Raw genomic sequence first — 16404 nt, 5'->3', positions numbered from 1 at the left:
CTTGAGTTTAATATAGCGTCATAAAATGTTAAAGGAGCTAATAAATAATTGTTTTTTAATATTAAAGTATAATTATATGATAATATTTTAGAGGAATAGGACTTCAAGTAATGGCTCTTTTTATTGAGAAAAATTACTTGTTACTCTTGAGGATAATTCCAGTGTTGTGCTAGCAGATATTATCGAAAGTCGAATTTTAGCAAAAAAAGCTTATTCATATATTATCAAGACATTTATCAAATCTATAACTCATGACTTATTTTTAAAAGAAATTTTTTTTATAACTTTTGAATTTAACTGGTGCTTAATAAAGGTTAGATACAAACTTTCAAACAGATAAATAGTAAATTTTGAAAAACAATGCTCAAGCAAAAAAAAAACTTATTTCTTTAACATAAAGAAAAGGAAGAGCTTAAACTTTAACATGACCTCAATTTAACCCAAATTGTAGTAACAAAAAGTACATTGCCTTTACTACAAAATCGAGAGGCCCCATTAAACGTGAAGATCTAACCTGATAGGGTTAATTCCTACAAAATTTATCGATATAAATTTAACACGAAACCAGTTAAGGATAAACTTTAAATGAAGTTGATTTCTATTCTCTCTACCGTGTTTAGTTCCCGCCATGATTTAATTCCCATGTATCATTATATTTCATTATATTATTCCTAAAAAAAAAGGTATAGTTTTAGGTTAGTAATATAGTGTAACTCCATCAAATAATTTTTTTTCACCTGCCTTTTATATATAGAGAATAACATGGAAACCCATGATTGTTAACTACTGTCACATGAAAGTCTGTTGAATGCTTATAAGCCCCTTTTTTGTTAATAAATTCTTTTAGTAAACTCAGTTAAGTAATCTTGTCAGCTACCTGATTTTTTGTTCCTTACGTTTTGGAGTACTTGATATGACCAAGTACGCAAGCGACTACGTTGACCACGTAACCAATCCCCGGTTAGCAATCTAACCTGACAAAGACTTAACTTAATTTCAAAATTTATTACGGACACTTAGCGTATTCACATTGTAGCACTAAGTATTTTATAGCCCTTGTAAAAGAAGAACTATCCACTAAACGCCAGGGCCCTCAGGAGCCCTTACTATCTCTTATTTTACTCTCTTTATGCGTGTCTTACGTGCCTATCCTTACCGCTCAAAATCTTGGCCTCTTGCATTTTTTTAAAGGTTTACAAAGTGAAAGTAACCGTTTATTCTTTAAAAAGCCACGCCATGCTTTTTTAAAAAAAAAAAAAAAAGAATATTTTATTTCAGGCCCTCTTTCTGAACTTTAACTAGTCAAATACCTAGGTCATTATAGCAAACAAAGTTAATTGGGGGTTTACATTGTATAGTTGGTTAAAAAAGTAAAAATAAGACTCGCCTTATATCCGCTTACATGCAGAAATAGTGCTCGCAACCTAGAGATAACTTCAGTAGCTTGGGCCCATTCCTCGACCTCCAACATTAATAGACGGCAATTAATACAAAACAACTCCTGATAAAATGTTTACGGGAGCCTCTCAGTATATGAGACTTTCAAAAATTATAAAGTAAAAGTTAACTAGAATCATTTTTGAGGTATAACACGTAATAAGCGCATCGGCGAGAACTGCATTAGAGCGTCTGAAGTTCATTGAAATGAGTTAGTAGCTACTTCTCTAAATAATAACCTATTTTCCCAAATATAGACCGCCGAAAGACCTTACTATGTTAAATAATCTTTAAGTGCACAACCTTAAAGAGAATAACACGATAGTTCTGGTAAAATAGTGGTAATAGATTTAATTGGTAAAAATAATAATATACTATTGGTAAAATCTAATATAGTATATAATACTTAAATAATATCAATATAGTAAGTTATAGCACTAGTGATAACATTTATGATATATTTATAAATAACTGCTGCTATAAGTTATTAGCAACGTAGCTTTATTAGTCATACGCTTAGGATTTTTAGTGAGAAATAGTATAATAGTTGTGATGATAGTGGTAAAAGTATTAGATATAATATTGTATTGATGATTATATATATTATAGTAAGCAAATATAAAAAACTTGGACGTAAAAGTGGACACCGAAGACGTAAAGCGAAAGCCTAACGTCTTAGGAAAGAAGAGGAATCCTCTCGTGAATTTACGTCCAAAAGACGTAACTTCCGCAAAGTGAAAATTCAAAAAAGAAGGAAGTGTGGCCAATTAACTTTGGACAGACAAAAGTGCAATAACAGTGTAGTAAATTATAGCTATTATGATAACAATAAACTCGTTAATAAAAGTTAACTTAATAATAGCGTGGTTTTATTGATAAAGATAAATTGTATCTAGAAAATAAATGAAGGCTTCGTCATTTGACAAAATTATTTTAAAAAAAGTGTGTTTTTATGGATTAATTGTTGATATTAGCAATTTAACTTTTTAATCAGACTTAGCTTTGAAATGCAGCAACTTTTACTTATAACAACTGTAGCTCGCTAGGCATTTAAAAAATAAAAAATAAGCATCATTCTATTCTAAAGCAGCTGTTGTTTTTGTTAAAAATAAATATATTTATGCGCTAGTTTTTAGGAGTTGAAAACCTATCCACAGCGCACACATTTTCTTGTCTCTACAAATATATCTATATTTTTCTTAGTTTTAAATACTTCTGCAATAACTTTGTGTACTATAAAAAACAGAGGCTGAACCGTCCAAAATAAACAGTTAAAGATAATATGCTATTCGTCTAGCCTCTTCTTAAATTTTTAAAGTTCTTTATTTTACGATATTTTCTTACTCTTATTATTATTAGTTATAAATATAAAAAAATAAAAAGTAATGATACAAATCCTTAGGACCGGTAGGAGTCGATAAATTTGGTGTAACTTCTATTGATTCACACACACTGTGCAACTTTTAATCAAAATCTGTTTTCTCCCGCTTCCTCTTAGAAAGCACAAATAAAACATATATGAAGTTTTGTACTAATTCCGATAGCTTTTTAAAAATCTTATAACTTAAGCACGAAAGCAACCCAACTAAGCTGGTATCGTTCAACCCATCGCCCCGTTAATATAAATTAACAATAATATTTAAAGTTATTAATAAAGTCTCTATCTCTCCTAAAAAAATTTCAATTAAAAAAGGCTTGTAGCTTTTAGAAAGGCGAATTTTTTATGGTATTTAGTTGTTAGTTTCTCTTCTTGCAAGTTAAATACGTTCAGCATGAATATAATTAAATTATACAGTCAAGTCAAAAATAAAAGGAGCCTGAAGACGTGTTTATACAGAAATTTTGAGCCATTTTCTCTTTTTTTTAATTTCACATAAAATCCTTTATAGTGTAAATTTTATATATAAATTCTTTTATCATTAATTATTATACCACAACTAATTTTATTTCCCCGTTTATAATTTTGAAATAATTTTCTATAAAATGAAGGCAGTAGAACCAATGTTTTTAAATTTTTTTAAAATTGCTTTCATTGAAAAAAATATATATTCGTTTTCTTTATTAAAATTATAAATTTTCTTAGTATAATTTTAAAAAAATTAGAACTTGTTTTTAATAACTCCTTCCAAAAAGAGTAAAACTTTTAGCAAGCTCGTCACAATTTATGCAGCGTTGGCCCTCGTCAAGGGCTTGAGGCTGGCGAAAGGGAGTGCAGAGAGATTTGGCGCCCATGGATGGATGGGTCGGGTGAGGTACCCTTTGAAAAAATGATAAAAAAAAGTTGTTAAAATAAAATAATAACAAAAATTAAAAGATTTTATTAGAAAAAAGCGGAGTTTATAACAATTTATATGAATTTTAATTTGTAATAAATAAAAAGTTTATATAATTGTAGTTATAACCATTAATAAATAAAAATAATACAAAAAAATAATGATTACTTAATATATATATATATATATATATCAATATAGTATATACATAATTGTTTAGTATATATAACAAAAGTTAAAGTAAAAAGTAAAAAGTTTCTGATAATTATATATATAATATATTAATATCAAATAATATTATTATAATATTCTAAAATATAAAAACAAGAAAATTAATAAAATATTAATTACTTTCTAGTGCTTTTAGTCTTAATATCTTCCTCACACGTGACTCTTTGGCACCACGGGACCAAGCAAAGATGTAAATTGTCCAATGCAGGAACAAAATCGTCCCATTTAAATAACAATTTGGTATTTATATCGAGAGTTTTCTTCGCCCTAATGAAGAATAATAAACACTACAAGTTTAAAAAGAATATTTTTACAAAAACTTAAAAGTAATGTTAAAAAATTTTCAATAAAGTGTAATAAAGTAGAGAATATATAATAAATAAAAATAGTTTGAAGAAAAATATATTAAAAACTGAATTGTTAATAAATAAATATAAATTTTTAAAAAAATTTATAAATAATAATTATTCTAAAATAAATAAAATTTACGAATTAATAAAAAAAAAGTTTTAAGTTTTCCAATAAGTAAACCAAACTTTATAAAACTTTTAATAAAAAACTTTTTTAACTGCTTGAGTTTCTTTAAAATTAATAATAAAAATTTATAAAACCGTAATTTAATTTTTTTATTATTAATAGTTAATAAAAAACTGTAAATAAATTCTTATAAGCAAAAAAAGTATAATAAAGTTCAATAAAGTTAATGTGCATATAATAATAATAATAAAGTTTGTTACTTTAATAACATTTCATTATGGATTTCTTTCAAAAGATTTGGAATGTCTTCAGAAAGTTTGGAAAGTTTAATTGTTCGTTTTTCGCCACTTTATTTATTTATTTATTTATTTATTTATTTATTATTATTAGTATTATTAGTACCTAAAACGTATGCACACTATTACAGAATTATCTTTCAAATCTCGAAAACCAACTTCAATACGCACTGGAATACCCTTTAATAATAGTAGTAGTAGGAAATATGTAAATATTAATAAATATATAAATAATAGAGAAACTCGAAGTTCCCAATGATAAAACTTTTTCCCGGCTGTCACGTGCTCATTGAGATCACAAAAAGCTCGAACTCCCACAGCTTAATTAATATATAGAACAAAAATAACATTGTTAATCAATATATATCCTTATTGTTAATAAAAAAATTTCTTAAAAAAAATGAAAAGTATAACAGAATAACCAACTTTCCAATCTCTTTTCCCTATAGTATATAACTTTTATATTTTTATTATATAAACTTCTTATTCCAAAAATAAATAAAAGAATAAGAGAGAAAGAAACAATAATTAAGATCACCATCAGAAGTAAATCTCGGTAGATGAAAAAAAGTAATCATAAAAAGCATAACACAATCATTAATATTTTTCTTCAGTTTTTCAATATTCCTTCAAAATTATTATTAATAATATAAATTTATTTATATTTCTATTAATGATCTCTATTTCATTATAAATATACATTACATATTTTTATGATTCCGGTATATTTAGCATATTATAATGAACGCTTAAAATTTCCTAAATATTAGAATTTGTATTTATTTCTCCTTAAAATTAATACAATCATTAAAAAGTACTTCTTAATAAATAATAATTATAAGTAAAAAAAAATAATTAGATAATAATAATAATATAAAAATAAATATACGAACCAATCAGAGACACAACAATGGAGCGGCAATGATTATAAAGAAACAACTTTTCGGTTTGTGTGTGCTTCTGGCTTAATCCGCAGGGAACTACCACCACTTGTTTTTCAGCAACAAAAGGAGGACATACAAATCCGGTATCATCGCTATGCGTCTATATAGTAATAATAAAATATTATAATTATAAGTAATAACAATAATAATAATATATAATAATAGAAATTATTATAAGTATAATATTTAATAATAAAAACATTTAAATGTAACAATAAGTAAAATAATTATAAATAAAAAATATAACTTTGAATAATAAACTTTTCATAATAAATTAATAGAGATCACATAAAAGCAAAAAATTAAATCAAAAGGGTAATAAATATAGTACTACAACAAAAAAACAAATAAGTAATTATAAAAAAAATAATAATTATAAAATTTTTAAAAAATTAATAAGTAAAAAAACTACAAATTATAATTTAATAATGTTATAAAAGAAATTATATAAAATTAAATATTATATAATAATAAAATAACATAAGTATAAAAATTATTATAATAATAAAAAAGATAATAGTAATGAATATAAAAGTTAATAATAAAATAAAAATAATAAAAAATAATAAAAATTAGTTTTTTTGATGGTAATAAATATGAAAAGTATATAAATGACAAGCAAAACAAAAGTTATATAACATTATAATAATAATAGAAAGTAGAAAAGTATATAAGCAATAATAATAAAAATAATAAGTATTTTCAATGATAGCCATGTTCATAATAAAGTAAAGTTCTTAAATATTCTCTAAAAATAAACAGCATTTTCTAATATTAGTTTCTACCATATAAATATTAAAAAATAAAAGTTAATATAATAATAATAGTAATTATAATAATACATACAATAATACTACTATTAAATATAAACATCCAACATAATAATAGTAATAATAACTAAATAATAACACCATTATCGTAATGCCAATAGAACGAGTAGTAAAGCCCCACGAATTTTGCCAGACAAACTGCTTTTGTCCATTTTGGTCAATGAAATGGACATCAAAAATTTTACTGAAGTTTTGGCCTGTTTTTTAACAACAACAATAAATCAAAAGGATTATAATGAAGAACCAAAAAAAGCTTAAAACCTAAACAGTGAGAGGTCGCGCCTTGAATGGCACGACCAACTCCAGCAATGTATCCCTCAAGCGTGGTAGTATAAAGTCCTTGATTGTTTATTTATTATTTGAATATTAATTTATTATTATAATTATTATTATCATACTACCGCCAGCAAACTTTTCTTTTTCACTTTTTCTTCCTGGAATCACAGGAATAGCCAAAAGTTCTTCATAACACTTCTGATAATATTCTTGTTTATTTGAAAAAGTTAAAGTAATAATAATAATAATAATAATAATAATAATAATAATAATAATAATAATAATAATAATAATAAAAAAGAAAAACCCAAAATTTGCAAAACTTCTTCATCTGCTTGTGCTTTGCATTCGAAAGCTGAATGGCCCTCCTGCCATAAAAATTCACGTGTTCTTAAAAAGGGAACTGCGCAATGTAATTAGTTATAATTAATAATAATAATAATAACAATAACTGGCATCCTTGAATTCCCAGCGAACAACGTTGCACCATTGGTTTAACTTTAATGGCAGATCACGATGACTTTGGATCCAGTCGGATATAGACGGATACATAACAGCTTTTATATATAAATATTATTGATAAAAAATAAAAAAATTAATAAAAAAAAAAAAGATAATAATAATTAGAAGTAAAGATTTAAATTTAATAGTGATTAATAAATTGACCATATGTAATTATGATAAAATAATATTACGAAACCTTCACTAGTAGGGCGGATCCCAACTGGTTCAGAAAACTCAGAATTACCACTTTAAAATGAGAGGCGTATAATTATTATGAAATATAATAATAATAATGCTTTTATGCAAAAAAAAGTCAACAATTATTAAAAAAGAAAACAATTAAATCAGAAAAAAATAAGAATTAAAGCTCCTTAAATAGAGAGAAAAAAAGCCCCAACAAATAATAATTTCTTAATTTCTTAATATAAAATATATTAAAAAAAAATTGCGTAAAAGAAAAAAAAAGTCAATGAGCATAATGAATAAATAAGTCAGAGGAAAAAATAATGATACCAAAAAAAAGAATTGAAAAAGGTTATGAATATAAATAAAGAAAATTGGCGCAATACTTTATATATTTCATGTTATTAAAAAAAAATTTCTTATATTTAGATTAATGAATAATTAAAAAAAACTCTAAGTACAACATAATAAAAATTAAGAATACTGTATTATTATAATAAAGAAAATATTAAAATTTTTAAGTAAATAAGCATAAAAGAAAGATAATAATTAATGATTAATATAAAACAAAATTTATAAGTGAAATATAATTATAACATTAATTTTTATAATTATAAAAAATATATATTCAAAATTAATCAAAATAAAATTAAATAAAATAAATAAGCATAAAAAAATAAATATAATTAAAAAAAATATATATTTTATTAATAAAATATATATTAAATAATAATAAACCATATAAAAATAAACGTTTTAAATATAAAACAATTCATGATTTTAATTATTTAATAAATATTTAATATTCAAAATTATTAAAATTTATTTTTTATAAAAGTAAACATTTATAAAAAATATATATTTTCTATTACTTTCACTATTATTAATATTTTATAAATTTTATTAAATTTTTAAAAAAAATAATTTATTAAATATTAATAAATCGTTTATTATTATTTTAAAAAATTTTGTAATAAAAAAAATAAAATATCACACGCATATTTAGTAAAGGTCAAAATAAATAATATTTTAATATACATAAACACTCAAAACATTTATCTAGTAACATAAAAAAATAATAACAATAAACTTTAATATTACAATAATAATAAGAAAAATAATTCAGCAGTACACTTTCAACTTTATGTTAATTTAATATAAAAATTATAACAATAAACTTTAATATAATAATTATTATAACAAAAAAAATAACATACACTCCCACACAAAATATTAATATATTAAAAAATAATATAATAATAAATATGAAGAAATTTTAAATAATTTAAGAATAAAAAAAAATTAAAAAAAAGTATAATAAGCATTAAAATATACAAATAAACTATTTTAAAAAATTTTTTATATAAAAATAAACATTACCATAATAAAAAAGTAAAATAACTAAAACTCATTTCTATAAATTATTAAAAAATAATTGTAAAGTAGATAACAAAACATAAATTTTTATAAATTTTTAAAACTTACAAAGCAGGTAAGTTTAAAAAAAATAAAATCATTATAGTAAATATAAACTTTAGAATAAATAAGTATAAAAAAACTAAAAGTAAATAAGAAAATAAAAAGGTAAAAGAAGGAAAAATAACTGAACTTTTAAAAGTATTAAAATTATAATAATATACATTTATGAATAAATTTTAAGAAATTTATGTAATAATAATAAACTTTTAAAAAATAAAAGTAATAAAAATATCAAACATGTACATTAAATAAAGTATAAACTTTAAAAAAAAATTATTAATTAATATAAATAAATAACTAAAATATAAAAAATAATAAAAACAAATTTTTTTATTAATACAAATTATTAAAGAAAAAGTATTATAATAATAATTAATGATAAAAATTATTTTACAAAACTTTTTAAAAATATTCACAAATTTTATAATAAAAGTAAAAATATGAATATGGAAACAAATAAAATTCGCGTAAAAAAGGAAAAAATGAAAATTATTTATATTCATTAAAAATAGTTTTAAAAATTTAATAATAACTTTTGAAAATAGTATTAAAAAAAATTTTATTTTAAATGGATAAAAAATAATGAAAATACGAAAGGAAATAAAATAATATGGTACCATTTGGTCACCCAGGCAACCTCGGGTGCAAAATCAGTGAAATTGGTAGCTTCTCTCTGAAGAGATTCATTTCTCACGAACATCGGAAAATAACAATTCTGAACGCCTAGATGTAATAAATATAATAATATTATAATAATAATAACAATAATAATAAAGATAATATTAAAAAATTAGGAGTAAAAGTATAAGATCCAAAAAAAGAAAAATTATAAATATAAATAATAAAGGAAAAAAAAAAATAAAAGAATAAAAAAAATCAGGAATAAAAAGGTATAAGCAAAAATTATATTAAAATAATTATAATATTACTATGAAAAAATACAAGAACAAAAGTACAAATAACAAAAAATGTAAAATATAATATATAAAAGTTATAAATATATATAAAGGAAAATATAAATAAAGGAATATAAATTAAACAAATATATAAATAAAAAATATAAATGGAAGAAAAAAGATATAAAAAAATAATTTTAAAATAAATTAAAAAAGATCAAGTATAATAAAAAAAGAAGTAAAATGTTCGTGTATTGATAAATTTTGTAAAATTTATAATATAAATGAATAAGAAATGAGACAGACATTTAAAAATATATACATAACTTATAAAAAGTAGAAAGAAATATAAAAATAATATATCATAAAAAAGATAAAATACAAATAAAATAATAAAGGATGAAATAAAAGTTTTCAATAATTAAATTATAATAATATTATAAATAATATTTTAAAAAATAAACAATAAATAATTAAAGAAACAAAAATGTATAAAACTATAAGTAGAAACATATAAATATAATAAAATATTCATAATAAAAATATTGAGAGAACAAAAGTATAATGAAAAAAAAAGAAAATAAAAAATTATAATAAATTTATATAAATAGTAAAAATAAAATAATGATAAATGGAATATAAAAATAAAAAAAGTATACATAAAATTATTATAAGTAGAAAAAATCAATAAAAATATAAATATGAAAAATATAAATAAAAATTTTATAAACAAAAAATATTTATAAAAAATTGTAAATAGTAATAAATATAATAGTAAATATAGATAACTATTAAATGGTGCTATAAGTAAATAAATATAAAAACTAATAAATTATTATTATTAACTATATAAAGTTTTAATATAAGTTTATAAATATTTAAAATTTTATTAAAAGTTATATAATATTATTATGATAATAATAAAATAAGCAAAGTTGAAAAATAAAAATATTAAATAAAAAAAATATAATAGATATTATTATACAAACAATTAAAAGTAAAAAGAAAACTAAAAAAAAATGATAAAAAGCATAAAATTAATAAAGATAACATACAGAAACCTTTTTTATAAGAAAATATATAAATAATAAATAAAAATAATATAATGAATTATAAATAAACTAGAGTAAATATATAAGAAAAATAATTACGAAAAAATAAAATAATGAAAAATAAATATATCTACAAGATAAAAATAATCGAAAGAAGGAAAAAAATATATAAATACTATAATTAAAAAATTATAAATAGATTATTAATAATAATAATGATAAGACTAACCGATTGACTTAAACTTATCGTCAAGAAATTTTGTGATCCTTTCCCAAATAGAAAAGGCGTTTGGACGCAAAACAAAGCAGCCAGTCACCGGATAAGAAGATATGAGATCAGCTTTTTTAATGACCTCCGAATACCAATCGCTGAAGTCTTATAATAATAGTAATAATAATGATAATAATAATAGTAATAATAATAACTTTCTTCTTTCTTAAAAGTTATGCCTGGCGATTCCTTTTTAGTAACTTTAATAAGTTCAGACTTTTTATTACTTTTGCTATCTTCCTTTGCATTTTTATATAATAAAGTTTCTTCACATAAGCGATGGTCTTTTTCGGTGAGCTTAAAAAGCAATAAGTAAATAAAATAAATTAAGAAAGTTTGCGTAAATAAAAAAAAACTTATAAACATATTTAAAATAAATAATAATAAACACATAATAAAAAGGTTAATAAAATAATAATAATTAAATTATTAAAAAAAACATTCATAAAGAGTATTAAAGTAATGACAAATAAAAAATTAAAAAACCTATTAAACTAAAAATAATAAATAAAATATTAAAAACTTAAAAAAAATACTAAAATAACAATAAGTAAATCAAAAATTTAATTTTTTTAATAATATAATAATAATTTATTAATAAACACATTTTAAATAATAACTAATAAAAATTAAAGATGATTATAATTATAATAATAAATAAAAAATTAAATAATTTATTGATATAATAATAATTAATAATAAAATAAAAAAATAAAAACCCATTAATAATAATGAATGAATGAAAAAATAAGGTTTATCAAAATAATAATAGGTAAATAAAAGTTATAATACCATTTAACTAGAATAATAATAAAAAATAAAGTTACTCAAAATAAAAATAATAATTAATTGAGTAATTTAAAAAGTATATATAATAATAATAACTAAATAAAACTTAAAAATTCTACGCATAAAATAGTAATAATAAATAAAACCTTAAAGTCTCTCTTAAAAAATTAATTCAAAAAATATATCAATAATGTTGATTAATAATAGAGTAAAGAAAACTAATTGTATAAAGTTGATCATAAAGAAATTATTATTACATTTATAAAGTATAGAATAATAATAAATAAATAAAAATAAAAAAGTCTACCAAAAAAAATTAAAAAAAAATAAAATAAACAGTATAACTTTTTTATAATCACTCTTCAAAGAAAGCAAAAGTTCTACTGCCTCCGTTACTGCTTCAGAACCAGAAGAATTCATAGTTTTTAAAACACGCACGTGATTACCTTATACGATTATAATAAAACCAATAGGCTTTTAAAAAAAAATTATAACTTTGCTCTTCGATTTTTTTAAGGAGATTCTGAACTTCCAAAGAGCCAACAGAATTTTCTATTTTTTTTTTTACAAAAAAAATTATTATAATGCACTACTTTTTTAGTTTTTTATTTAAACAAATTCAACCAAACATACTATTAAAGTTTTCTTTTTCGCTCTTTGTATTGGTTAGAGAAAAGTTTTTATCCCAGTTTAAGCCAGTCAACTTTTTATATAAGAAATAAATAAAGAATAATAAAATAATAAAAATAGTAATAATAATACTTCGTTAAACTTCGACTTCAACGAAAAAAGTAAAGAAAGAGCTTCTGAAAATGTTTCAGAATTATTACTTTCTTCTTTTAATCGACGAACAAAATAGCCTAAAAAATAATTATTAGTATAAATAGTAAGTAAAATAATGATTTTACCAATATTTTAAATATTGTATACAATAATAAAATAAAAATATAAAATATAAGTAAAAGATACAGAAAAATTAATATAAAAATATTTTTCAAAATATAAAATATAAGAAAAGAAACGATAATAAAAGTTTTATATATAAAAATATATGATATATATATTAGATAGAAAAGACAAGAAACTTTCTCAGAAAATAATTATAAAGTAAAAGTTTTTCGGTAGAATGAAAATAATATTATAAGATATGAAATATTTTAATTGTATTCATAAAAAGACTGATCTAACAAATTTTTTAATAATTCATTTATTACTATAATCAATAAAGCAAACTTTACAGAAAAAAGATTTCATATAATCATATACTAAAGAAAGTATACTTTCCTATAATTTTTTATGTTCCATAGGTCTTTTATTATTATTTTTCTTATATAAAATATTTTTTATTAACTTACTATTAATATTAATATAAGCAAAAGTTTTCAGTATAACAAAATGTTATATCCAATAACTATGGCAACTCGAAAGTATTTTTTTAATTATAATAAAAAACTTCATTAACTTTAGTATTTTAAAAATTTTGTTTAACGTAATAATATTTATTTACTGATAAATATTATAAGTACAAGAAAAAGCTATTTAATATTTTTTCTTTTCTCATATGTAATAGAATTTACTTATTGTGATATTTATTAATACAGTAAAGAGTTATATAAAATAATTTAAAAAATACAATAAAAGTATAATTTTTTTATTTATTATTATTTTTATAGCCGTTTTATTATTTATTATTAATAATACAAGTGTAAGTTTTTATAATAATATAATTTATTACATAAAATTATAGTTATAATATATTAAAATAGTAAAGTTTACTATTAAAAAAGTTTATATTTTTTGTTGTAAGTAATTTTCTTAATACGTAAAAATTATTTTTTATATTATTAATGCAAACAAATTACTATAAATATATAAGTTTACTTGAAATCATAAGTATCATTATTATAAAAAAAATATATTTTTTTTTAATAAGTAATAATCTTTTTTTTAATTATTATAGAAAAATTTAAACTTTTATTTTTTAATTGATTATATATATATATACTTAACGTAATATTTTTATTTAATTACTACTATAATACAAGCACAGTGATAGTTTACATATAATAATAATAGTAATAATAATCCAACCTTGTTTTAGTATTGACTGGTGCAAATCACGTGCTTCTCCCGAAAGAACGCTCAACGAGGCAATACCAGAAGTACTATTTTTGTTGTTTTTCTTTTTTTTCGGTGCTTCTTCGCGATGAGTAGCTAAAAAGGTTTATAAAAATAAAAAGAAATATTTTATAAGAATGAATTAAAAATAAAACTATAAAAATATAAAAAATTATAATTTTATTAATTATAATAAATAAAAAATAGTCTTAACTTTTGATATAATATAAATAATAAGTAAATAACATTTTAGTATAATAATTGTAACTGTTAATACATAAAAAATAAATTTTTTTTTTTGCTTTTAATAAATAATAAAATAATAAAATAAAATCAAAACTAAAAAAATATTAATATTAAGAAAAGAATTTATTTCTTTATTGTAACATAATAAGAAATAAAGTTTTTTTATATTAAAATAGTAGAAATAGTATTAGTAAAGTGAAATAAAACTATAATAAACTGTTTATTAATAAATAAAAGTTGCTAAACTATTAATATAATATAGATAATAATATTACAATCAATATTAATATAATAAATATAAATATAAATATAAATAAAAATAAAAGAATTTGCTTTTTATTTGAAGTATTAAGCAAAGCATAATAAATAAATAGCATTATGTAAAAAAAAATTTGTATACGAAGTAAAAATAATTAATTATATATATCATAGTATTATTATAATAATAAAAATACATAAAAAAATTAGTAAATTTAAAATTCATTATAAATAAAATAATTATAATAATTTATTATAAATAGATTATAAAAAAACATAAAACATAAATAGAGAAATGAAAATTCTATAAAATACAAAAAAATTAAAAATAATATAAATGAAAATTTAATAAATAAAATAATTATTATAATATAAAAATGAAAAATGACACAATTTAGAATAAATATTAAGAAAATTAAAAAAAGAAGAAGAAAAGGGAAAGTATTAAAAATATAATAGTAAAATAAAATTTTAATAATTATAAAAGTAAAAAAGATAATAAAGATATATAAAAATAAAAAAATATATTAAAAAGGTCAAAAGTACCGGCGGAGAGCGTCTTCGTGGAGAGCGAGGATACATGTGATTGGCGGCCATCAGGGATATTAAATAATACGATTCGTCCGTTTACGTCTTTAGAGTCAACGCTATAAAATAATATAATAATAATAAACGTAAAAAAGGTAATAAATATAAAAATAATAGATATTGAAACGCACAAGTATGATAAGGTATAATAGTATAGAAAGCAAAGAAAAATTATAATACAAAGGAAATAATAAAAAGTATTAAATAAAGAAAGAAATAATATAAATTAATATAATAAAAAGTGTTAAATAAGTTTTTAAAAAAATTAAATAACAAAATAATAAATAAAAAGAAAATATAAATCACAATCATATAAAAGTAATACAAAACGTATAGAAAAAATAAAATAAAATAATTATATAAATAATAATAAAAATTCAAGTTTTAATAGATATGACACTGGAAGTTCTTTTAAAATATTAACTCCAAAAAGTATATATATAAAAAATATATAAATAATAATAAAAAAATTATTATATAAATAAAAATAATATAAACTAATAATAATAAAATTTATATACATGAATAATAAGAAATAAACAAATACAGAATTCTAAGTATTTATGATAAATAAGAAATATAAAAACAGTTAATAAAAAATATTAGATAAATTAATAAATATTGAATTTTAAAAAATAATAATAAATTCTTATAGAAAATAAATTTAAAAAAAAAATAATATAATACAAATAATACATATAAAATAGTAATAAAAAAAATAAAAGAAATAATTAACAATAAATTTAAAAAAAAATAAGAATATATAAATAAATAATAAAACTAGAAAGCAAAAAAGAATAAATATTAAAAAATAAAATTTATTTACATAAATGAAAAAATAATTATAAGTACTTTATTAGATAAATAATTTCCTTCAAGAGTAAAACAATAACTATAATTTATATAAATATAGTAATGAAGATTATAAATATACAAAAATAATATATAAATTTAATAAAGTAAAACAATATATATATATAAATATAAAAAAGTCTCAAAAAATAAGTATTAAAATAGAAAGAAATAATAAAGATAAAAGATATATTTGATATATATAAAATATGAAAAATAAATATAAGTAAAACAATAAAAATATTAAAATAAATATAAAAATTAAGTATTAATATAAAAGTAAAACCACAAATAAATAAAATATAAAAATTATATAAAGTAAAACAAGTATAAGATTTATAAAAAAAATAACATAAAGAAAAAATATATATACTATAAAAATTTATAATAATAAATATAAACAA

General features: G+C 19.2%; 1 protein-coding gene across 1 annotated transcript; it reads right to left on the bottom strand.

The window, feature by feature from the left end:
- Window positions 1-3549: 3549 nt before the first annotated feature.
- LOC135120184 (uncharacterized) lies at window positions 3550-15157 on the bottom strand. The gene is made up of 16 exons (XM_064044500.1): window positions 15107-15157; window positions 11305-11446; window positions 11108-11254; window positions 9548-9653; window positions 7465-7514; window positions 7217-7321; window positions 7072-7167; window positions 6890-6973; window positions 6750-6827; window positions 6570-6685; window positions 5608-5758; window positions 4958-5034; window positions 4821-4894; window positions 4679-4765; window positions 4062-4208; window positions 3550-3694 (listed from the first exon to the last, which is right to left on the bottom strand). The coding sequence occupies exons 1-16, from the start codon at window positions 15155-15157 to the stop codon at window positions 3550-3552; spliced, it is 1656 nt and encodes a 551-aa protein (XP_063900570.1).
- Between the last annotated feature and the right edge of the window lie 1247 nt (window positions 15158-16404).

The sequence above is a fragment of the Zophobas morio genome, unplaced genomic scaffold (genome assembly GCF_036711695.1).
Source record: "Zophobas morio isolate AGI-343-1 ecotype UQ-CSIRO unplaced genomic scaffold, CSIRO_AGI_Zmor_V1 ptg000357l, whole genome shotgun sequence".
NCBI classification, from domain to species: domain Eukaryota; kingdom Metazoa; phylum Arthropoda; class Insecta; order Coleoptera; family Tenebrionidae; genus Zophobas; species Zophobas morio.
This window is presented reverse-complemented; position numbering and strand designations above follow the sequence as displayed.

Bases quoted from the DNA above. Each gene is read 5' to 3' on its own strand.
- LOC135120184 (XM_064044500.1), bottom strand. From the start codon at position 15,157: ATGGCCGCCAATCACATGTATCCTCGCTCTCCACGAAGACGCTCTCCG. The intron at 7,515-9,547 runs GTACCATATTAT...CTCATTTTAAAG, and splicing joins GTTGCCTGGGTGACCAAATG to TGGTAATTCTGAGTTTTCTG. The intron at 5,759-6,569 runs GTGTTATTATTT...ATTACTATATAG, and splicing joins CTATTGGCATTACGATAATG to ACGCATAGCGATGATACCGG.